The sequence below is a fragment of the Cladophialophora bantiana genome (genome assembly GCF_000835475.1).
Source record: "Cladophialophora bantiana CBS 173.52 unplaced genomic scaffold supercont1.6, whole genome shotgun sequence".
Classification (NCBI taxonomy): domain Eukaryota; kingdom Fungi; phylum Ascomycota; class Eurotiomycetes; order Chaetothyriales; family Herpotrichiellaceae; genus Cladophialophora; species Cladophialophora bantiana.
Genome location: NW_015971580.1, coordinates 1,736,875 through 1,759,168, shown reverse-complemented (window position 1 = coordinate 1,759,168; position 22,294 = coordinate 1,736,875). Strand labels below are relative to the sequence as shown.

The 22,294-nt window shown below is 52.8% G+C and overlaps 9 protein-coding genes across 9 annotated transcripts; 5 read left to right on the top strand and 4 right to left on the bottom strand.

The window, feature by feature from the left end:
- Positions 1-282: 282 nt before the first annotated feature.
- On the bottom strand, positions 283-2,773 carry Z519_04947 (potassium uptake protein; the record flags this gene model as incomplete). Its single annotated transcript, XM_016762689.1, has 2 exons — positions 283-2,493; positions 2,549-2,773. The coding sequence occupies 2 exons, from the start codon at positions 2,771-2,773 to the stop codon at positions 283-285; spliced, it is 2,436 nt and encodes an 811-aa protein (XP_016621636.1).
- A 3,659-nt stretch (positions 2,774-6,432) lies between these two features.
- Positions 6,433-7,341, bottom strand: Z519_04946 (uncharacterized protein; the record flags this gene model as incomplete). The annotated part of the gene is made up of 1 exon (XM_016762688.1): positions 6,433-7,341. One exon carries the CDS (start codon positions 7,339-7,341, stop codon positions 6,433-6,435), a length of 909 nt encoding a protein of 302 aa, XP_016621635.1.
- A 1,388-nt stretch (positions 7,342-8,729) lies between these two features.
- Positions 8,730-10,314, top strand: Z519_04945 (uncharacterized protein; the record flags this gene model as incomplete). Its single annotated transcript, XM_016762687.1, has 4 exons — positions 8,730-8,813; positions 8,867-9,005; positions 9,056-9,512; positions 9,567-10,314. 4 exons carry the CDS (start codon positions 8,730-8,732, stop codon positions 10,312-10,314), a joined length of 1,428 nt encoding a protein of 475 aa, XP_016621634.1.
- A 614-nt stretch (positions 10,315-10,928) lies between these two features.
- Z519_04944 (uncharacterized protein) lies at positions 10,929-13,625 on the top strand (the record flags this gene model as incomplete). Its single annotated transcript, XM_016762686.1, has 3 exons — positions 10,929-10,961; positions 11,019-11,183; positions 11,232-13,625. The coding sequence occupies 3 exons, from the start codon at positions 10,929-10,931 to the stop codon at positions 13,623-13,625; spliced, it is 2,592 nt and encodes an 863-aa protein (XP_016621633.1).
- Positions 13,626-14,784: 1,159 nt separating this feature from the next.
- Positions 14,785-15,753, top strand: Z519_04943 (uncharacterized protein; the record flags this gene model as incomplete). Its single annotated transcript, XM_016762685.1, has 1 exon — positions 14,785-15,753. The coding sequence occupies one exon, from the start codon at positions 14,785-14,787 to the stop codon at positions 15,751-15,753; it is 969 nt and encodes a 322-aa protein (XP_016621632.1).
- A 186-nt stretch (positions 15,754-15,939) lies between these two features.
- Positions 15,940-17,515, top strand: Z519_04942 (uncharacterized protein; the record flags this gene model as incomplete). The annotated part of the gene is made up of 2 exons (XM_016762684.1): positions 15,940-16,148; positions 16,213-17,515. The coding sequence occupies 2 exons, from the start codon at positions 15,940-15,942 to the stop codon at positions 17,513-17,515; spliced, it is 1,512 nt and encodes a 503-aa protein (XP_016621631.1).
- Positions 17,516-17,668: 153 nt separating this feature from the next.
- Positions 17,669-19,484, bottom strand: Z519_04941 (glycerol kinase; the record flags this gene model as incomplete). Its single annotated transcript, XM_016762683.1, has 5 exons — positions 17,669-17,991; positions 18,084-18,700; positions 18,813-19,041; positions 19,153-19,236; positions 19,328-19,484. The coding sequence occupies 5 exons, from the start codon at positions 19,482-19,484 to the stop codon at positions 17,669-17,671; spliced, it is 1,410 nt and encodes a 469-aa protein (XP_016621630.1).
- Positions 19,485-19,977: 493 nt separating this feature from the next.
- On the bottom strand, positions 19,978-21,136 carry Z519_04940 (uncharacterized protein; the record flags this gene model as incomplete). The annotated part of the gene is made up of 3 exons (XM_016762682.1): positions 19,978-20,418; positions 20,471-20,695; positions 20,756-21,136. The coding sequence occupies 3 exons, from the start codon at positions 21,134-21,136 to the stop codon at positions 19,978-19,980; spliced, it is 1,047 nt and encodes a 348-aa protein (XP_016621629.1).
- A 401-nt stretch (positions 21,137-21,537) lies between these two features.
- Z519_04939 (uncharacterized protein) lies at positions 21,538-22,115 on the top strand (the record flags this gene model as incomplete). The annotated part of the gene is made up of 3 exons (XM_016762681.1): positions 21,538-21,751; positions 21,807-21,831; positions 21,902-22,115. The coding sequence occupies 3 exons, from the start codon at positions 21,538-21,540 to the stop codon at positions 22,113-22,115; spliced, it is 453 nt and encodes a 150-aa protein (XP_016621628.1).
- Positions 22,116-22,294: the final 179 nt, after the last annotated feature.

Genomic DNA, 22,294 nt, shown 5'->3' with positions numbered 1-22,294 from the left:
CGGCAATGATTTGCTTCTATGTACATATGGTATTGGATTGGCGGCTTTGAAGAGTAAAGGCATTTGGACAAGGTAGCTGATATCAATCAAGATTCGTTTGTAGAACATTGGACGGGGAGTTCAAGGTGCTGTTAGGCCGGTTCTATAATCCTCCATCTCTACGGCTCTATGTCCGCCCTCTCCTAAATGGGTAGACGGGTATAGAAACATACATTCACACGCGCAATCGAACACCTCTCTCTCTCTCTCTCTCCAGCTCTGCCTCTCTTGCCGACTCTCAAATCAAATCTCTTTGATGAAACCAACTTCCACAAGCTTGTCCACCGGGATGTTCAGCGCCTGGATCTTGGTCCGTGTGTTCTCCCTGACCCACAGAAACGCCTCCAGCACGGCTCTCCTGACAATGTTCGTCCGACCCTTGACGCGAAGCTGTTCCTTGCCCACGATGTAGACGACCTGCTTGGAAAAAGCCTGCTGGAGTTCCGTCAGTCGCTCCGTCAGCTCGGACTGTTCGAGCGATGTGTTCTCCGAGTTCACCGCCTTTTCCCCCAGCACCACGTGCTTCGAGCCGTTCATGTGACCCCCCGAGTGCGCAACCTCGTGGCCGAGTCCTTCCTGTGAGAGGAAAGCGTGCACTTGATCATGCAGCAGGAGCCCGAGATTCTGGCTGACGACCTCGTCGTTGTAGCCGTGCCGGATGATGACGCGGTAGCAGTTCGGCATGGGCTTCTTGCCATTCTGTCCGTTTCCCATGAAGCACCGGATTATTTGGTATCGTTCTTCAGCTGGGACTGTAGGGATTTCCAAAGGCCTTAGGTGGAAGAAGATGATCACGTCTGGTGCTGCGTGGAACTTCTGGAGGAAGTGGATAAAAGCCGTAGGAGTTGTGGACGGTGCACCAGACTTATCGAAGAAGACGCCAATGCCGTTGATCCGGGTAATCTCTTCATTGCCAAAGGCTGGCGCAAGTTTGAGCTTCCGGCTGTGTTCGCTTTTACTGTCGGTCGATTGAAGTATATCGGACGTGGGGATCCGTTCAAATCCCTCAGCTTTCCACTGTTGCTCTTTCCCAAATCTCCACAGAATGAAGAAGGATACCAGGATCACCCCGAGAGCCAAGGTAAACCATGCGCCGCTGGGGACTTTTGTGAGGGCAGAAGAGAGGAAAATACCATCCCACAGTGCAAATATCAACCAGACGGGTGCGACGACATAGAGAGGATAGCGCCAGACAATCAGAGCCACCACGGCCACCATGTTGGTGGTAAGGAACGTAACCAGAATAACACAGACTCCGTAAGCATGTCCAAGATTAGTTGTGTTTGTATATGCCGCTGTCACAACTATAGTGCCTGTCATGAGCAGCCAATTTGCGATAGGCATATAGATCTGGCCGTAGAAAATCTTGGAGACGTGCACCACCTTGAGTTGGGGGAAGTAGGACAGTTTCATGATCTGAGTCAACAGCTGAAATGTGGCAGTTATGGTCGCTTGGCTCGCAACAATGGCGGCAAGGATCGCGATGATGAGTGACGGCCAAACACACCCCGGGGGTACAGTCTTGAAGAACGGGTTGTTGTAGGCATCGGGAATGTCGGAGAGGTAGGCTGCTTGTCCAATATAGCTCAATAGTAAGCAGGGATAGGCAAAGTATAGCCAAGACAGCCGGACGGCGGGTGCGCTGAAGGCCCCCAGGTCGGCGTATAGAGTCTCGCAACCTGTGAAAGCGAGGAGGATTCCTCCAAGGTTGATCCAGCCCTCTCTTCCGTTCCTGACCAGGTAGTTTCCCGCAAAATACGGAGAAAAGGCTTTGAGCATAGAGGCGTCGTGCTTAGCCAAGTTGTAAATGCCGAAAATCGCGTTGAAGAGGAGCCAGACAATGACGATCGGAGCAAAGGTGCTCGCCAGCTTAGTAATTCCGAATGGCTGCAGAAGGAAGAGCACAACGAGAATGGCACAAGAAGATCCGATCACAGTGGACTGGGTGATATTGGACGACACGACTTCAATTCCTTGGATTGCTCCTAGAACAGATTGTGCCGGAGTGAGAACGCCATCAGACATAACCAACGCGACACCGAAAACACCCAAAACTTTGAGGATCCATTGGACAATGGAGGAGCGCTCCATGAGATTCCGCGCTGTCCGTGCTGGCTTGCGAAGGTCTCCGGTCATGTGTCGTTCCATTCTGACCATCTGCGCTTCACGCGGATGGCGGCGGACAATGTTGGCATACCGAGTCAAAAGGGAGAACAGGGCAAAAGTCCCACCCTCTCCTTCGTCATCGGCTCGGAGGACGATGAAACAGTACTTGATGGTGACCATAATCGTAAGAGACCAGATAATCCAGGAACAAGCTCCAAGCAGATCTTCACGGCTTGGAGGAGACGAGAAAGTCGATGAATACACGTACAACGGACTAGTGCCGATGTCGCCGTAAATCACCCCGATAGATTGATAGGCTAACCACAAGAGCTTCCATCCATGGAAGACCTATGTGAATCAGCATCACGGTTGGCCCATCAAGTCCTCAATGTGACCGCCATACCTGTCTTCTCTTTATGTCTCGGGAGTCTACGCTCCCCGTTTCAGAGTCTACACCAACGTCTTTGATGAACTCCTTTGTCTTGTCAGAAGGGCGGACAGCAGCCACTCCAAACGCCGAAGCCTCCCGACTCCTTAGAGTATACACTCCTCCGCCGTCGCCGCCAACGATGCTCTGCGAACGCGGAGGGTGTATTGCTTCTGATGGTTGGCTTGCGGAGTTGTCCATGATGGATGAGGATGTCACAAGAGAAGTCTTGAGAAGGGGGCACAGGCCAGAAACGATGATGTGCTCTCCAGACCACAGCCTCACAAAGCGAACGAGCAAGCACGAGGATTGAAAGACAGAAGGGGAATACAAAGACAGAACGAGACCTGGGAAGCATATAAAATATAGGTACCTGGGAAGCGAACGGGGTAGGAACCGATACAGTTTTCTGCCATGTTTACGCGGCAACAAGCGAAGCATTGCCACGCCCGAGTGGTGATTTGCCGCACTCCACCCCACCGAGGGAAGGGCATACTTGGTGCAAGGTTTTCTGGTCGAGTAAGATGAGGAGATGTTCCATCACAGAGAAACTGACTGGATTGCCTGGGTACAGTTGCAGTATCATGACCGGCGTGATTGGAATGTGTCACGGCCCGCTCAAGGTGACTGGAAACTCGAGAACTCGTGTTGGAAGCAGGGGGGTGGTATGTTCTTCCAATCTAAGCGTTCCCTGTCGGTGGAGACTGTTCGCGGCGCGAGCACCGGAGTAGATAACGAAGATCAAAATAGAGTGACAAGTAGAGCTGACAGGGTTCGTGGGATGCAGCCCCAAAATGCCTCATACCACTTTTAGTAAGTCTATTGTTTGTTGGCCTGCATCATCTGGAGTGGGATGGTTCCAGGGAAAGGTTGATGCAAACTGCTGTGCGGGTCAAGGCGAGTTGGACTCCCACGTGTGCTCGAGTCTCTAAGTCTTTGCAGTTTCCATTCTCTAATCCTACCAATGTGGTATCTTTGATAAGAGTAGCACTGCGTTACAGTAGATCCAGCCATGGCCAGTCCCTCGATCTGGAGACTTTCTTGACCGTGTTTGTTCTCGGAAAAATTGGCAGGCATACATGTTAGGGACCGCAAGGGCCTTTATTCCCCAGCCACACACCAAGTGGGTTGAGCGTAGAGAGTTCAGCAGCATTGAAATCGCCACCTTCCAACGTCGGAGGGTGGGTGTGATGCCTCTGAAGGCATGGTTTGGACACAATACTTTGGAGCATCCAAATTTTGCTGTGTATCGTGTCAATCATACCGTGCACCTTACTTAGAAGCACCTCATCCTCGAAAGAAGCGAGGTCCTTGGACCTTTCAGCTTCTAGCAGAGTGACGCTGGTACGGTGTGTGTAAAGCTCATAGCCGTGCCAATTGAGGTTCATTTGCTCGCCCATGAGAGACAGCGGCGGTCAATAGCAACACAGTCTCTTAACAAATAAAGGAGAAACTGTCCCATTTCAAGGCCACGATACTGTCCTTAAGTCTATCCTGCTACAAGCCACAATGCGAAACGTCAGCATCAATTTCAATATAGAAATTCGAGGTTCGGTTGCGCACTTACCAAACTGGGCATGTTCCGCTGAAGCCCAAGAGCCATGGATCAACACAGCTTTGGTGATATTTGTGATCGCAAGGAAGGATCCGTACAGTATTATTCACGATAAAGGGCTGTATACATATAGGGCATTCTGATGGCTCCGCTCTGGAGACTGAATCTCGTCGATTCATCTTGGGCCTGTCCTGTCTGAAATATACCTCGACTGGTCTCATAACCTTCATTCTTGCTTGCATTGAACTGTTCAATATTTCTTTGTCTGCATCTGTTCCCAGCCTCTGCTCTTCTATGTCGCTGATCCTTTCGAACCCTCCAACATGATATTCCACCAAAGGTAGTAACAGAAGTCTGGATTTGGTGATGCCCTGGTGTTCGCGGGCTTGGCCTGCTTGAACTGCTTGCGTACGGCGCTGATGCTGCATCTCATCATACATCTGCATGGGCGGATTGGACGTTTTCAACCAAACCGAGAGAACAATGACAACCATTGCAATTACGATAAAGAGAGCGACCGTGACGATGATCCTGTTTCCGTACAAATTTGAAGGAGAAGAGGGTTGACCGGGCGACATATCGCTGCCAGTCTCGGAGGCAGAGAAACAACCACCAGCAGGCCAATGGTCTCGTCAGTAGCAGAGGATGTTGAGAAGCGTGAATTGACTACATGCTGTCGACGTGGCTGCATCCGTATTTCACTCAAGACAAGACGCCTACAGCGACGTTGTTGAGGGGACAGACAGGCAACACCAAGGAGGCTACCTCGTGCCCAGGGGGTTCAGTTTTTTCTAAATGCCACATGCAGAGGGCCAAAACCGTGGATTTTTCCCCTCTCGCCCCTCAAAATCTGCTACCAGCGTGGGAAGATGGGATTGAGTCCATTCCAAGCTTTTTGCAAGCCCTTCAGGATCATGCGATATCCACAAGATCCACCAGGGTTCTGCATGGATCTGCAAGAGTCCAAAAGAGGTAAGCGGACCCCTCGAAGCAAGGAAAAATCCCGGCCATCTCTCCCCAATGGTAGAGCTCCCGGTTAGACGGAACAGAAGTTTCAAATGCCAAGTGATGGAAGGTAAGGGGCTTATGGGGGCTGATGCGGGCCACACTCACAAACAGTCACTCGGCCCTTTACAAAGTACGCGCCTTTCTCCTTTCTGGGTCTGATGCTGGTCGATGTCACCATCAGTGCTCATCTCCATTTCCAACTCAAACAGCCATCTCGGTCTCAAACAGCAACACGCTCGGTACGACACCTTTTGCCAGCTGGCCTCCAAGGTAAAGTCTGGACCACCTCGTCCTACTTAGGCTACCCTGTTGTCGGCATGCCTTTTCACTCGATGCAGAAACCCAACGACGCCATTTGACTGTACGCATAAGCGGTCATGAGATCTTCTCCATCTGACTCGTAAGGTGGCAACGCAAGCGCACTTGTATCACAATTTTACAGCTTTCAAGAGCTTTCAAGGCTCGAGTTCGTGGTGGTGACAGTCTATGACTGCTGCATCGGCTTGATTGCTTGCCTGTTGCTTGGGGTCAAACCTCAGCTATACTGGCCTTTGCCCATGATGGGTTTTCCTCTCTGCCCATGGACGAAAGGGATGCAACAAGTGAACTCACTGACCAGCGAGACAGTCTACTCGCAACACCCTTTACCCGCTGATCCCTTGATGCTTTGACAGCCTTCTGCTGGGGAGACCGCAGAGATTGCCCGTACAAATCCGACCTTGCCTACCAAATTGTCCCAAGATGATACGTGGATCATTTGATGTTGTTTCCCAGGAGCCTCCAAAGGGATCCAAGAGCCATGGCTGCATTTATCTTTGCGGCTGAGCAGCGTGTGCCACCGTCGGTGATAGGAGGTGCTCTATCGAATGTGGTCGCCCAGGAACCTCGCGGGCGGTGCAGAGCCTAATGACATTTTGCGCGGGACGAGTCAACCGGAAACTTGGGAGTCGATACCTCCACTCCCCTGGAGCAGCTCAAAGTTCAGCATTTCTACAGGCTTCGCTGACCCGGCATCGAACTCTTTGTGACGAAGAATCTCCTCCCCTCCAGTGAAGACAGGTCTAGTCGCACAGATACTATGTATACGCCGGTCAAGACTCACTTCGCCAGAAGGGGAAATGCGAAGCACAGAGTCTTCATATGAAACTAGAAATTACTTTGTCAGGTGAGTGCACCTCTAGCGCTGTGGTAGACGTATGTTGACTAAGGCTATGTCTTCTACTACCGGTTCGGGCAGTATTTTGGTGAAATCACGATTCGAAAGTGTTCAGAAGATTAATTAATCCTGTTGGACATACTAGAAATGGATCCGAGCAACTCCAATGATCTGGCCGCCCACGCCCTCTTGTACAATTAACACTCTTTCCAATCCGTCTGCAGTATCTCGGGGCGGCAGTGGGACGACGTCTCTCCCGCCTCTCCATTCACCTAGCGCTTTGACGCTCTTGACGACGTTGCGGTGCGCCAACGTCTTGCCGGCGTTCTCGCCCCTCGGTATCGCCACTTCGCGCAAGGTTGGATCGTATACGACCTCAACCACTCTGCCTCTTCGTCCCGTTGCCGCAGCGGCTGCGCTGGCCTCTCTTATCAAGACACCTTCCTCGACCTTCGAGAATAACAGCCACGGCCAATCTTGACTAGCCAGCCGGCCTCCTTCTTTGATCAGCTTCTCCAGCTTCCTGGTCGAATTTCCCACCCCTTCGGAAATGCCGTTCACGACCACCTGCGGAGTGTATACCCTTGATGTGCCGCTTGCTTGCGCATATTCCCGCTGGTACGTGTCGGCCTCGGGAATACCAAAGGAGTCTGGCCACCCCAGGTGATCCCAGTATGTAACATGGTAATCGAGCACGAGGATATTGGGGTCGGCCAAAGTCAACAGTGACAGGAGGAGGGTGTTTGTTGGCGGACACGAGTTGCATCCCTGCGACTGGAATGCTTCGACTACGATGGGTCGGTTGGGCTGGGGCTTGTGAATATGGATCGCGCACTGGCAGTCTTCTGGGTGAGGGTCGAAGAGCGCGTAGGGGGGAGGTGGAGGCGCCTCCTCCATGTCAGGGTCTACAGGCGGTGCAGCGTCCCATCTTGTCCTTGGAGCTTGCCGTGTCTGAGGGGTGTGTTGCGGCTGCTCGTCTTCATCGTCGAGGAAACAGCAGGAGAACCATTTCATTGGGTTCATTGAACTTGTGGGATTGGAAGAAGACATGTTTGCGTTTGCAATATGGTTCGAGGTGACAGCAGAACAGTGTGCTGGTGTTGGCAGTGCAGGAATAGGCCCCAAATATGTATCTTCATGTGAGAAACCAAAAGTGGCGCTCTATGGCACAGCCATTGAGATATTTGGATTTTGCAGGATTGTTGAGTGGACGCTCCTGAACACAAATCTCTTTCCAAGGGATCATGAGGGACGAAGGACGGCGCACTCGACCGCCATGACGATCGCCTGGGTCAACTGATGTAACATTATTAAAAAGCCATACAGTGTCCCGATGGTTCCGTTCTGGGCCAAAAAATTGAAAGCCTCTGTTCCTGGCATCTCGGACGCTGGTTTCTTGCACTTCTTGGGGCCCCATGCTGCTGAGAGAAATTGGGGCAGCCTTAGCGGGCTCAGCGAGGCTTAGATCTTACAATGTTTCCATCATCAAGATCCACCCAGCCAGACGATGCCGTTTGTGATCAGCCAATCAAGGCACAATGCGGAGACGGGCGTATTTCGAATCATTGTGACCTGCCCATTTCCGTTTTGCGACGTCTCTTCTCCCAATCTCCCTTCGAAACAAACTGCGTGTATATATTGGTTGACTAGAAATCGCCGAGGTATATATAGGGCGCGTATCCACCACACCGAGGCTCGTCTTCATCGGAGAAATATAGCGAGATTCATACTGTGAACCTGGATTATCGGTAAGTGAAAATCAAAAGGCATGAGACCGCAAAGAGCAGGGAAGTCTAGATACTTGTGTACTGCGTGTTGCTTTAGAATGTCGCCACGTCGAGTGCAGCTTTGTCAATCCATCGACAGGCAGATGGCATCCGACCGGTGGGAGAAAAGCCCCTTCCGCACCAAAGGCTCGTCCTCTTACACACATCTCAGCAGACAGCGACGTCTAAAATATGTTCGAAGAAGGGGTGTTGCGTCGGTTTCCCGGAATTGGCCCAAGCGCACCGCAGCGTAGAAGGACTGGTACGTTGCGTATCGGGGCTACGCTCCTTGCCAGTTTGCTTTGCCTACCAAAGATGGCTGGTTTCCTAGTTGATGGTTCGTCTCTCTTTGTGCTTCTCCTCGTCGTGGTGGTTTGCGTGTGTGCATTGAGGAATGCCCGCCGACATTCCAGACCGGAAACCATTACGCATTGGTTGGGAAAGCACCGACGTTCCGCCCATTGTTCAAAGAATGTGACCATGGATACTAAAGGAATGTCTCTTTTGTTTGAAATCCACCCCGGAAACAGAGAAGTCAGCGCCATCAGGTGCTCAACTTCTTCCATCAACCCACTTGAGTTTGAGTTTTGAATTTCGCAGCCCCAAGTACGACTGCATGGTGCACTTACGGAGTCGTCGCTCTTTCCTCTCTGAGACTTGAGCGTGTTCGCCATGAAGCTCGTCACGGTTTGCCTCCACATCCTTGGTCTTCGCCTGGTGCATGCCATTTCAGTCCAGAACATCCCTCAGTGCGCAGTAAGTTGGTGGAAGCTGGCAGATAGATGGGATGGTTGTTGACCGAAGAACAGCAAGGATGTCTCTCGAATTCCACCTCCGCTCAGACATCATGTTCGGTGATCGATATCGCCTGTCTTTGTTCGAGTACAACCTATGTTAGTACATTGTCTTGCTGCCTGTATACCCAGTGCAATTCCGACGAGCAAGCAGGTATGTGGGATTCGATGCACTGGAAGGACACAATTCTAACTTTTGCCTAGTTGCAATTCAGTTCAACAAGCAGGAATGTGCTGCTGTCAACGAGACCGCCCCAGATTTCGTGGGATGCTCACCAGCAGGATTGTCGAGCGCTCTTGCTAGTATGAGTCTCACTCAGCCCCCAGCAGCTTCAACGACTCCACCAGCATCAATGTCGTCTTCATCGGGCAATCCGAGCCTCACAACAATATCGGGCGATGCAGTGTCTGAAACAGCGGCGCCCATGACAGGGAAGCCGACAACAGCAACGACTTTTGTTGGAGCCCCGTTGATGACTGGCAGCTGCACGGTGCCGTACTTTGCGATAATAACGGACGCCGCCGGCAGGGTGACCGAGTTTCCCAACGTCGGCTGTTCTGAAAACCGACCAGATTGCTGTCCATATGAGTATGGACTCAATGCAGTCATCACAAGGTGCCCACAGGACTATTTTACAACCGCGAGTGCTTGCTGTCCCATGTTAGTGCCTTTGTTCCCAGTCTTACCACGTTTGCGATGCTAATTGAACATTAGTGGATATCAGATATATTATACTGCAATTGGGCTGGAGACCCCGTGCTATTCGGCCCCTGCCACGACGTTTGCGCCAGCGTCCACTCCAACAGTGGTCGGCCTGACCCTTATCACTGACCACGTCTTCTCGCAGAAGTATTCGCTTGTGACAAAACAGCAGGCGAAAAGCAGCTTCCCTCCTGGAGCAAAGATTGCTATCCCCGTTTCCATCTGGGTCGTGATATGTATAGTGTGCATAACGACATTTTTCTGGGTCAGAAGGAGGCGTAAGGCGAAGCGAGCCGCCGAAGCGAACCGCACGACAACATTCCCGCCCGAAGAGCCCGCTCTTCCTCACATGTCGATGTCGAGAGCGCCGACCGCACACGAATTGGACAGCCCAGAAGCCCAAGCAGGATCTCCAGGGGTTGTCGGAGTAAACGGCTGGCCAATGCTTCCGACATCGTCACCACCAGCATATGATCAGAGCAAAGGAGGGCTCGCTATCCACAAGCAGCCGCCTGGGGTTCCACAGGAGCTGCCAGGAAGCACATATATTCACGAGCATCATCCGGTGTTTTCTCCTGCTGGTTCGGTGAGCACACCCACCGAAGCAACGCCCGGTTCGCCGCCACGAACACCCGTGCAGGCCGCTGCGGCAGGAACTGGGACGAGGTCACCAGTGTTGCCTAGCGTCACAACACACTCAGATGCTCAGGGTCCAGGATTCGTCTCCCCCTTAGGGTCTCCGAGATTGCCCAAGAACTAACAGGAGAGGAAGTTGTAAATATATTGCATTCAATAGCATTTGTTTTGGCCGTGCAATTTCGAGGAATGTCGAGCCAACCATTTGAAATTAGAATTGATGGGATGACAGCCTTAGGATTGTTGAAAGATAGTCTGTCGTTTGTGTGGAAAACAAATACTCTCTCAGATGCCTCGACGGGTGGGAGAAAATACAGGGAGCACGTGATTTATTTTGTGGCGATTAAATAATTAATTTAGTCAGACTGAAAGATACCAACTGGCTCCAGTTGAATTCCACTCACCCGTCCTGGTCGTTCGTGTCAGACCGGAAGCTGGGCTGGGTGGCGAAGAATGGGGCAAGCCGGAGCTGCAGTTGAGCGGGCGCAGCCGGTACTTCTCATCCTCTCTCTGCGCTTCCATTTCTCCCATGACCATGACCATGACCATCATCGCCCGCCAGCCTGCCTGCCAAACATCCCTCTCCAAGAGCCAAGGCGTGGCAAGTCAAGATATTTCTTTGATTGTCTTCTCTTTTGCTTTCTGTTGATCCCTCTTTTCCATAGTGATTGTCTTCTTACTGAGAGTTTCTTTTCCAACGTTCCATTAGCGGCCTGCCGCCGCCGCTCAATCCCGACCATGGCTCTACAGGCTCCCCTCTCGCAGTTGCAAGTGAGTATCTTGTCCATGGTACAGAATCATCGCCCACTGACTTCTCTGCTACTTCAGAGCCTGTCTGCAATTGCCCCAGATGTCTTCACGACACTGCCGTCGCTCTTTACTTCGCCACTCCAAACCCTCCGACGTTATCGCCTGGCGCGGCTACGAACTGAGGGAGATGCATCCGGTGTGCGGCAAATACACTCAACCAGCGCGAGATCGAGGCAGTCGATGGTACGCAGTATTGCCTTTCGAGGCGCGAATATATCTAACGGCTTGCAGCCCTCGTCCAGCGTAATTCTCCCAGATTTCCTCACCTCCCTTCGGCCCGACAGTCTCCGGCCGCATTCGCTCAATCTAAATTCGCGGACAACCCTGCCCTGGATGTCTAGAAATCTTTCCTCAACCGTTACGTCTCGCCTTAATTCGATACCCAATCTGCGCCGGGAGTGGTCGACCAGCGTCCCGAATGCGACAATGAGGGTGGCCACCGGAAAGAGTACCACAAGATTGCCTTCGATACAGCCTCCAGCGACGTCTCTGGCGTTTGGTCCTCCGCGCCGACCAGATATTACAAGCTTGAGTAAGCAATATCGACAATTCTCGACGACACCCCTACTTGCCAACCAAAACATGCTGGCTCACGCCGAACGCACTGCGAACAACAACCCTATAAGTGCCACCGCCCAGAACGCTTTCTATTCCGCCCTCCTACGTGCAAATATGCCCAAACTCGTTATTGAAAGATACCAGTCTGGTCGGTACGCCACGAACCCAGCAGCGGATGCGGCCTATCTCAAGGCTCTACAGATGACTGGCTCAGTTCCTGCTCCAGGCACACCCGGCTCAAATGTTACCGGTTCACAAGGTAACGGGTTGGGTCCTGACAAATTGCGGGCTGTGGGTCAGGCGGTTGCTGGACAGAACTACGGTGGGCAAGTGATTATGCCTAGCAATAAATCCGGTACAGGGGCAAAAGAAGCGCCGCTTTATGTGGTGGTGGAAGAGTCATGGGGCGCAACCATTCTGAAATGGGTCCGAACATTCCTCTGGGTTGGCTTGTCTGGCTACTTCCTCCTCGTGGTCCTTACCATGGTCGTGGAGATGACTGGGAGCTTCCGGACGAGAGTCGGACAAAACAACGAAGTACAACCCCAGCATCAAACTGTCCGCTTCAGCGACGTGCATGGCTGCGACGAGGCTAAGGAGGAACTTCAAGAACTGGTCGAATTCTTAAAGAACCCGGAAAAATTTAACCAGCTAGGAGGAAAGCCCCCCAAGGGTGTTCTCCTGGTGGGCCCGCCTGGTACTGGTAAAACAATGCTTGCTCGCGCTGTTGCTGGTGAGGCTGGCGTACCGGTTTTCTACATGTCTGGCTCCGAGTTCGATGAACTGTATGTCGGTGTCGGTGCTAAACGAGTTCGAGATCTCTTTACTCAAGCACGAAACAAGGCCCCTTCCATCATCTTCATCGACGAACTCGACGCTGTTGGAGGCAAAAGAAATGCACGTGATCCCGCCTATGCAAAACAAACACTCAATCAGCTCCTGACAGAGTTGGATGGATTCAGCCCCAGCACCGGCGTTATTCTCATCGCTGCGACCAACTATCCCGAGTCGCTGGACAAAGCGCTCATTCGACCGGGACGATTCGACCGACATGTCAACGTGCCCCTTCCTGATGTCCGCGGCCGGATTCAGATCTTGAAACATCACATGAGGAACATGCCCATCGCTGCCGATGTGGATGCGACCAACCTCGCACGTGCTACAAGCGGCATGTCTGGCGCCGACTTGGAGAATCTTTGCAACCAAGCTGCAGTTCATGCTTCGCGGCTGAAGTACAAGAAGATCACGGCCATGAACTTTGAGTGGGCCAAAGACAAGATCATGATGGGCGCCGAGGCTAAGTCCCGAATGATTCGAGAAAAGGACAAGATCCAAACCGCCTACCATGAGGCTGGTCACACTTTGGTCAACTTATTTACTCCAGCTAGTAATCAGTTGTACAAAGTGACCATCATCCCGCGTGGTCAAGCGCTCGGTGTCACTCACTTCCTCCCTGAAATGGACGAGGTGAGCAGAGGCTACGATCAATTCATCGCGTCGATCGATGTCTCCATGGGTGGGCGAGCGGCTGAGGAATTGATCTACGGTCCACATAAGGTCACAAGCGGTATCTCTCATGATGTTCAGCAAGCCACTCGGACCGCGTTCTATCTCGTCACCCAGTGTGGGTACTCCGCCAAACTTGGAAATGTTGATCTTGCTTCCGACTACGACAAACTCTCGAGCGAGACGAAGCAAGAAATCGAACGCGAGGTGCGACAGATTGTGGAAGGCGGCAGAGAACGCGCCGACCGAATTGTCAAAGAGAAGCGGAAAGAGCTTGAAGCGTTAAAAGATGCCCTTCTGGAGTACGAAACGCTGGACCGGGAGGAGATTATGAAGATCCTACGCGGGGAGAAATTGAAAAAGATTGAAGTTGAGCTCCGTGAGGATGATGACACAGACAACGGGGATAATGGACGAGGAAACAAGTCACAACCCAAGAAGGATAAGGAGGTTGGCTCTAAAGGCAGCTTGGGGATTAAGCTCCCCGACGTGCTGCTCCCACCTGGAACGGGTGGGAGAGGAGGAGAGAAGGAAGGGGTCTCGCGGGTTAGTGATAGATGACATTGACGGTGGCTAATCAAGAGCCTTCATATGTCGTGTCTTGTGAATTTGTTTAGCGGGTAAAATGACTCTCTTATCGTGGAATTGAAAAAGGGTTGTCCTCCAGAGCACAAACCATTATTTGACATACAACCAGCAGGTCGAGCATGGGGAAGACCGTCAGAAGTCCCAAGTCACGGGGAGAGGCACTCTGTATACTCTCCAGAGACGGATGAATGTTTCATGTACTTGTCCGGTAGGCCTGCAAGGTAGTCGCTTTCGTGCTGGACGGTCGAAATATCAAGACAAGGCACTAGGACGCTGTCTCATCGCTTCTTTATTCCCTGAAATTTAGGTATAGCCGCGCAGATCTTCTCACAACTAGTAGTATATGGCGGACACCTCAAAGCTATGGCTTTCTCTAAACAGCAAAGCGCTTGCATGACCACTGACCCACATCGAGACGAGGCTGTGACCTCTAAATGTAGAATGTGGACGTCAATTTCAGAATCGAGGCAAGGCTCGCGACTCCTGACCTTAAGCAAGCTATGCCACAATAGGACACCCCGAGGGAGCTGTGGCTTTTCACCTTCTGTTGTACGCTGTTCTCCACTTGGCCACTGACATACTTGAGACAACTGTTAACTTGGGTCAAGGTCTTACTATGCCGCTGGGTTTTTAACACGTACCTGCATGGCCCTCTCGTTCCCACCTGGCGGAAATGACGGCCCGGACTAAACCATCAAAACATCAGGGAAAAGACTGCTATTTGTGTGGGCCTCCCCGCGGGAACTGAGTCCCGCGGAGTCTCATCACTTCTGGGGGAGCATTATCCCCTTAACCCCCCCCCCCCCCCCTCCCCCTTCCCCTAGCTTCATGACTCCGAGGCCTATTCTGACCATTTTTGAATGAATTCCCAATTGCAGGCCTTCCAATAGTGGTTCTCTAGACAGCTCGGGCCGAGGTCTCCATAGAATATCAACCCCGCTTGAACCAGGTCTGGTCGCTATAACTGAAAGATAGACCGCAACAGCATGGTATGATACCTGTACCATATTCAACAGGCCAGGGCAAGTGGAGCACCTGCAGTCTCTAACACATTCAGAAAGGACATCAGTTTTGCTGGTTGTGAGTCTTCGACCTTTCTCCCGAGATTGGAGATCTTCCACATCACTGCACGATGATCACCCGCGAGTCCAAGTCTACCCTGACCTGCACTCCTCTCGCCCGGACCTTTGGTGCAGAAGTCCACGGTGTCGACTTCTCGAAGCCGGTGTCAAAGGAAACCGTCGCTGAGATACGTGATGCGTGCAACAAGTATGGCGTCCTCGTATTCCGCGGTGCGAATCTCAACAACGAACAGCAGATTGAATTCACCGCCAACTTCGGCGAGATGTATGATGTCAAGGCACACATGAAGGCTGGCCGCAGGATGCGATTTCCACACCAGCCTGAGATCTTCGACGTGTCCAACCTGGATGAAAATGGCAACGTGCTCACCGAGCTGGAGCCGGCACGCGTCGGGGCGAACAAAGGTAATTGCCTTTGGCACGCAGACATGGCCTACAATCCACGCCGTGCACACTATTCGATCCTCCGCGCCGTCGAGCTCCCTCCGAAGGGTACCGGGGGTGCGACGCAGTACCTCGATTCTCGAGCAGCCTATGACGATCTCTCAGAGGAGATGCAACGACGCATCGACTCTTTGGTCTGCAACAATTCCCTCTACCACAACCGAAAACTGGCAGCCCCAGACACTTTTGCGGATTTTGAGCCCTTGGATCTGCCCATGGCACGGCATAAACTGGCGCAGATGCACGAAGAATCAGGCCGTATGAATCTGTATATCACAACATATGCGCACCACTTTGACGGAGAGACTATTGAACAGAGCAGACCGCTGGTCAACGAGTTGCTCGACCACGTCTCTCAGGAGAAATATTTGTTGACGGTGGAGTGGGAAAACAACGGCGACATGGTCATGTGGGACAACACTGCAGTTCTGCACCGCGCCACTCCCGGAGGTGTGTACACAACCAAATATAAACGCGATATGCGTCGGACCTCCACCAAAGACAGCAGCTCTTATGGATGGGGGGTAGATCCCAACGCAACCTGGGAGGCTGGTCTCCGTACAACAAAAGAATAAGGTCCGGGTGTGTAGTAGTAGTAGTGGTAGTCACAAGACAAGACAAGACGTCTGGTTTCTGGTTCAAGATTGCAATGTGCGTATCGGCCTCTTGACAGTTTTTACAGAGTAGTTGCTGTGTATATACGAAGTAACTGACAGAGAATACGATGGTGCTCGACGGGCTTGATGTTGAATGACCTGATTATGTCAGCAACACGCCGGGAGCCGAGTCGCGCCACGACGATCTGCGCGCCCAGCATCAATATTGTCCTTGCTCAGTCCCAACAGAACAAAAGATTCCGCCATGGACGCTTGCTCGCTAGCTCTGCTCAGGCTGCCCTCACGAACCAACCTCAAGGAGCCAAATCAATGACAAGCAACGATCGATATGTCCTGGTGACTGGCGCAAACAGGTAAGCAAGCGACTCTTCCATGATTCCCCATCCAATCGGCCAGATTCTGACGTCCTCGCTTAAGCGGCCTCGGTCTGGGTACCTGCTGTCGTCTGATCGACGAGTATCTTGCTTCTCAACCCCGCGACCATGGCGCTCTGACCATCATATTCACGACTCGGAGCGCCAAAAAGGGTGCCGAGACTCTTTCGACCCTCGAGAAGCACCTCGCCAGACATGGCCGCGCCCCCACCTCTGGTCGCAAGATCTTCTTCCAACCCGAGAATGTCGAGTTGACGAGCCTTCTCTCGATCCGCGCCCTCAGCCGCAAACTCCTCGCCTCAGACCTGCCTCATATCAACGCAATAGTCCTCAATGCAGGTATAGGAGGATGGTCCGGCCTTGATTGGCCCCTGACGTTGTGGACGGTCTTGACGGGCATCAGACAGGCCACAACATGGCCGACGTTCAAACTTGGTCTCGTCGGACTGGTGACAAAACCACAGTTCCCACAGGGGACTTTTGCCGGTGAGGGACCGATACTGGGAGAGGTCTTCTGCGCCAACGTGTTTGGACATTACATGCTGGTCCATTGGCTCATGCCACTATTCCGCGCATGCGCACCCGAGTCCCGCGGCAAGATCATCTGGTCGACCTCCATTGAGGCGGTCGGACGGCACTACAACCCGGAGGACCATCAGGGGCTGAAATCAGACGCGGCATACGAACACACGAAGCGCATAGGAGACTTGTTGGCGCTCAGTGCGGTCAATCAGCCGGCGACCGCCAAACAAGTCAAGGAATACACCACGCCCTCTTACACCGTGGCATCTGCGCGGGAGCGGCCAGATCAATCCGAGCCGACCTTCCACGTGTCGCACCCAGGGGTCTGCACCACCACAATCATCAGCCTCTGTTGGATCGTGCACGAGTGCTATCGGCTCGGCATTTATCTGGCCCGCTGGTGCGGCTCGCCTTGGGCAAATGTGACCAGCTACCTAGGAGCCGCGTCGGCCTCCTGGCTCGCTCTCGCGTCCCTAGCAGCCATTACAGGCAAAGCGATTCAAGACACCGGCGACGAAAATAGCGGGCCATGTAAATGGGGGTCGTCGACCGACCGCCTGGGCCGTTCTCACGTTCGCGTCACCGACGTCCAGGGCTGGGGCCTCAACGGCAGCGGCAAGCCTTTCAAGGATAAATGGTGGGGTGGAAGTCTGGGGAGAAAGACCGGTTTCGTCGACGCGACGAAAGACGACGTCGAAAACTTTGTTGCCCAAGGAGCCCAGGTGTGGAACAGGATGGAGACATTGCGGAAAGACTGGGAGGCGAGGATTGAAAAGTATGAAGCGGACCATGCAACGGGGAGCAATGGACATGTAATAAAATAATAATAATAATCGTTTCTGAAGATAAAAAAAAAAGACCAAGGCCATACATATATACAGACATACATGCAGGGAGTACCAGATACCGAGCCCTTCAGCCCCCTGATCGGTCCACGGTTTGATGTCCCTTTTTGTCTTTAAACCATTACTGACTTCCTAGGTACTCGCTATGTTTTCCACGCGTCTTCCTCTCCCACTCCTCTTCATCCTCGTCCTCGTCCATCCACCCTCGACACATCTGCACAGCCTGTCACTCTCGCGCTTGGAGATGCCGGGCTGCAAAAAGTGTCGTCCTTCGGCGTTGATCTCCTTCAGCTTGTCGAAGGACGACCACACCTTGGCCGCAAAGCCCGCCGCGATGGCGGCGCCCACGGCCGTGGTCTCGCGCATCTGGGGCCGGTCGACGGGGATTTGGATTATGTCGGACTGCGTCTGCGTGGACAACCAATGCTTTTCGTCAACTTCGTGATTCATTTCCTCTGGGAGTAGGGTGGCCGAGGGGGTGGACAGCAGAGGAAAAGAGAAACGGCTATGTATAGATATGCTAAACTCGCCTGCATGCATAAGTCACTGTTGCTCATGCACCCGTCCACGGCCAGCTCCTTCAGGTGGACACCGGCGTCCTTCTCCATCGCGTCCAGGATCGCCTTGGTCTGAAAACACGTCGCCTCCAACGTAGCCCGCGCGATGTGCCCTTTCTCCGTGTATCCCGTCAACCCGAATATGGTGCCCTTGACGTCGTCGTACCAGTACGGCGCGAACAGGCCCGAAAATGCCGTGACAAAGACACGCCCGTCGTTGTCTTTGACCGTCCCCGCCAGGTCGGAGATCTGGTACGACTCGCTGCCGAAGCCCAGCTTGTTGACGAGGAACTTGACCGACGGGCCATCCACGACGATGCATCCCTCAAGCGCGTAGACGGGCTTGATGCCCTGCGGCGAGAAATCATGCGCCACCGTGGCGAGCAAGCCGTGTGTCGAAATCACGGGCTTTTCGCCCACGTTGTATAGAAGGAAACATCCCGCGCCGTACGTGTTCTTTGCCCGGCCGGGGGAAAGGCCACATTGTCCCACCAACGCGGCCGACTGGTCATCCAAGCAGCCTGTGATTTTGACTCCCTTGAGTTTGCTCTGCGAGCGTGCCGTATGCCTCGGGGTCTGACGAGGGAACGATTTTCGGCAAGTGGAGCTTCGGTGTTTTGACGTCGAGGTCGAAGAAGGAAATTAGTTTGTCGTCGTACGAGAGCTTGTGGATGTTCATCCACATGGTCCTGCCCGCGTTCGTGGGGTCTGTCACCTACACATTTCTTTCAACGCCGCCGTTCAACTTGTACACGAGCCAGGTATCCACCGTCCCGAAGGCCAGTCTTCCTTCCGCGTACGCCTTCTTCACCTTGTCAACGTGACTTAACATCCATAATACTTTCGTGGAACTTGGGTATGTCGACAGCGGGAGACCACGAAGTTCCATGAGCTCATCTGCCCCCGGCTTCTGTTTGAGTTCGCGCACAATGTGCGCGCTACGGGTGTCTGTCCATACAATCGCGTTCTGAAGTGGCTCCCCCGTTTTGATGTCCCATACCACGGTCGTTTTCACGTTGGTTTGTGACCCCAATGGCTTTTATGTCGGAGGGAGAGTACCCTTGAGAGGTAAAGGAGGCGCATGCTTAGCCAATGCAAGTGCAGACCGAAGAGACAAGGTCCTGGGGATCGTGTTCATGCCAGCTGGACAGGAGTAAGAGAGGATAAGGTCATTGGAAGGGCACCTCGCGTTGCTTTGGAGATACAGGTCTCGTTCGCCCGTGCGAAAACTCACCCGGAGTGTGGATAATGCTGTTGAAACTCGATTTGATGCTCGGCAACTGGTCGAAGATAAGGAATCGTGTACTGGTGGTGCCATTGTCGATTGCGCCAACGAAAGTCTTGTTCGATTTATTACCGTACAGCACTCCTTGTCGGTCGCACTTAAGCATTGGTAAGTTCCAAGAACAAAGTACCATGTTAGATAGAAGAGACGAGCTTGATGGAGAACAGAGGTGGGTCAAATATTGCTTCGATCTTGAAAACATGGAAAGACAAATTCTCACAAAGACGTCCAGGAAGACCCAAACCAGAAGCAGAACATTGCAACAAAGAAGCAGTAATCAGGAAAAGGAAGTAGTTGTTGCGTCAACCTGGAGAGAGCTCGAGTGCGGGGAGACATGTGCTGGGGCGAGGCGAGGAGGCTATGATGCAAGGCCGAGATGACGATCCGCAAAGGCATGTGGCAGCTGGTCTCGCTGGTCCTGGCGAGACGGGGCACACGATCACCGAGCGGCACCAAGGCGACGTGCTTGTTCAAAAGACAAATGGAATGTTTGGATTTGCCTGCCTTGGCCTTGATATGTACAATGACTGCTCCCTGCAAACAATCAGCGGGTGTTGCAAACGTTTCTTCACATTTAACGCACAGCTTCCTTGGCTTGTCTACTCCTCCTCCTCACCACCTTCTTCTTCCTCTTCCTCCTCTTCGCCGCCCACTGGTTCAGGTCCAATCTCTTCCATCTGTCTGGCCCTAAGTTCCCTCATTCTGTCGGCAGGCCCAGGAGGTCGAGTGACCAAATCAGCGATCTGACCACGTCCAATCAACGAAGCGACAATACTGGCGCCAACAATGAATGTGAGGACGAATCGGTAGACTCCGTACCACGGAGGAGCCCAGCCACGAGCAGAAGCTCTTGCATCGTTGTAGTACAAGAAGGTGAAGGCAAGGAACTGGGCAATCAAGCCAACCTCTGCAGGGAGGAGAAGCGTTGGCCACGCTACAGCGGTGGCAATGATACCCATCGAGTATCTCGGATAGCCTTTATAGCCACCGTAGCCGGCCCATTCAAGACCCCAGTGGATGGCACCAAGGAACGAGATGATCTGAGATTCTGGGTCAATGATAAAACATTTTAAAATTGTCCGGGCAACTGACCGAAGCACCATAACCGAGCTGAATTGGCTCAATGATGTGAAGCAACGTCTCAGCCGTCTCGCCCGACATGAAAAAGCCCTGGCCGTGAGTGGCCGCGTATTGAATGTCGAACGAAAGATAGACGGTGGTCAGAGATGTAGCCAGGTACGGAATGACACCTGCTAGACCGACATAGAGAGCTTCACGAGGCACAGATGCCAAACTAAATGTCTCCTTGATCGTGTTCTGTTCGTCTCGAGATTAGCAGAGTGAAACCGTGCTCTTCCTTGCATGCCGGAAACCCACAAAGTCACTTCGAATACCGGCCATCATATCCACATCATCTTCGTCGGCAGCTTTGCTCATTTCGCCAGCGACTTGTCGGGTTGTCGAATCAGCAGAGACCGCCTGTGGAATTGGTTCCAAAATCTTGTCATGAAGTGACTTCTCTGCCTTTGCAATGTCATAAGCGTGGGCATTGTGGGCGTAGCGCACCACGGCCCTTGGGACTGGCTGGAAGGCGGCGACTGCGAGGATGCGAGAAGTCCGGACCGGGCGAGCAGAAGTCCGCAGAGAGGCTTTCAGGGCATGGTTGAGAAAGCTCGTTCGTGGGGTGGTCGCTTGGAGGGAGTTGAAGGAACGCGGGATCGATCGGACAGCGCTGGTGCGCAGCATTGTTGTCGACATGATGGCAATGGCTGGTCTGTAAAGGCGATAGGTATTACAGGCCGACCAGAGCCAGCTGGACTGGAGCTGTAGAGCGAGTTGGAAGGAGTGGAGATGGTCGAACTGTGCTCAGGTGAAGAAAGGATTGAAGTTCGAAGGAGCTCGGATTGAGCTCACGATCGGGTGCTCGATGTGGAAAAGCTCATTTGTTATGACGGCGTAAATGAATCACGTGTGCCCAATACTTTGTAAGATTGTGGCACTGGCACCTGGTAATCTTGGTTTCAAATGACAGCTGCGCTCAGGCCATCGTCATTGGCCCTGCCAAGCTCCCGCAGAGCTCCTGCGCCCGACCTCACTTGCACTCTTCAAGTTCTATCCAAGTAACCGTCAACCTCCTCTCCACTCATTTGCAGTTCAACATGTCCTTTCAGCGCGTCGGCCTGCGCCTGGCGCAGCAACAGCTCCGTTCTCCTGCCTTTCGACCCCTCTTCCGAGCGACCTTCCAGCGACGTCTCGCAAGTAGCGGCGTTCCGAGCCCACCAGGTCAAGGAGCGAGCAAACTTGTTGGAACGGCCGACAATGCCTTCAACCGAGAACGAGCTGCGGTGAAAGCCCATGCTGCTGCCACAAGTGGTTGGTTCCTCTTCCGGTGCTTGTCGGTCCACGAGAGAATGCTAACGTGGTGCAGATCTCTGGCGTAAACTCTCGATCTTGTAGGCACCTCTTGCCCGAGATATTACGCACCTTGGCAAGAAGACAACTGGTATCTAACCATCTCTATAGCGTCGTCATCCCCTGCCTAGTCCTAGCAAGCATCAACGCCTGGAATCTGTGGAACGAACATTGGGAGCACTGGTCACATATGCCTCCCCTGGAAGAGCGTGTCGAATACCCTTACCAGAACATCCGAACTAGAAATTTCTGGTGGGGAGACGGTGACAAGACCCTCTTCTGGAACGACAAGGTCAACTACCACAAGAAAGACAAGCAAACTTAAACATGAACTGAAGTGCGCTGGGGTGGTTTCAAAAGACTGGGTCGGTCATGGTGGACCTTACTTGTACATAAGGAGTGCAGAGAAAGTGAAGGTGGGAACCCAACTTGGGGATAACACGACCACAATTCATTATCATACAGTTCAGAACTCCAGGATCTCAGCGTTTACTCCAACACTTG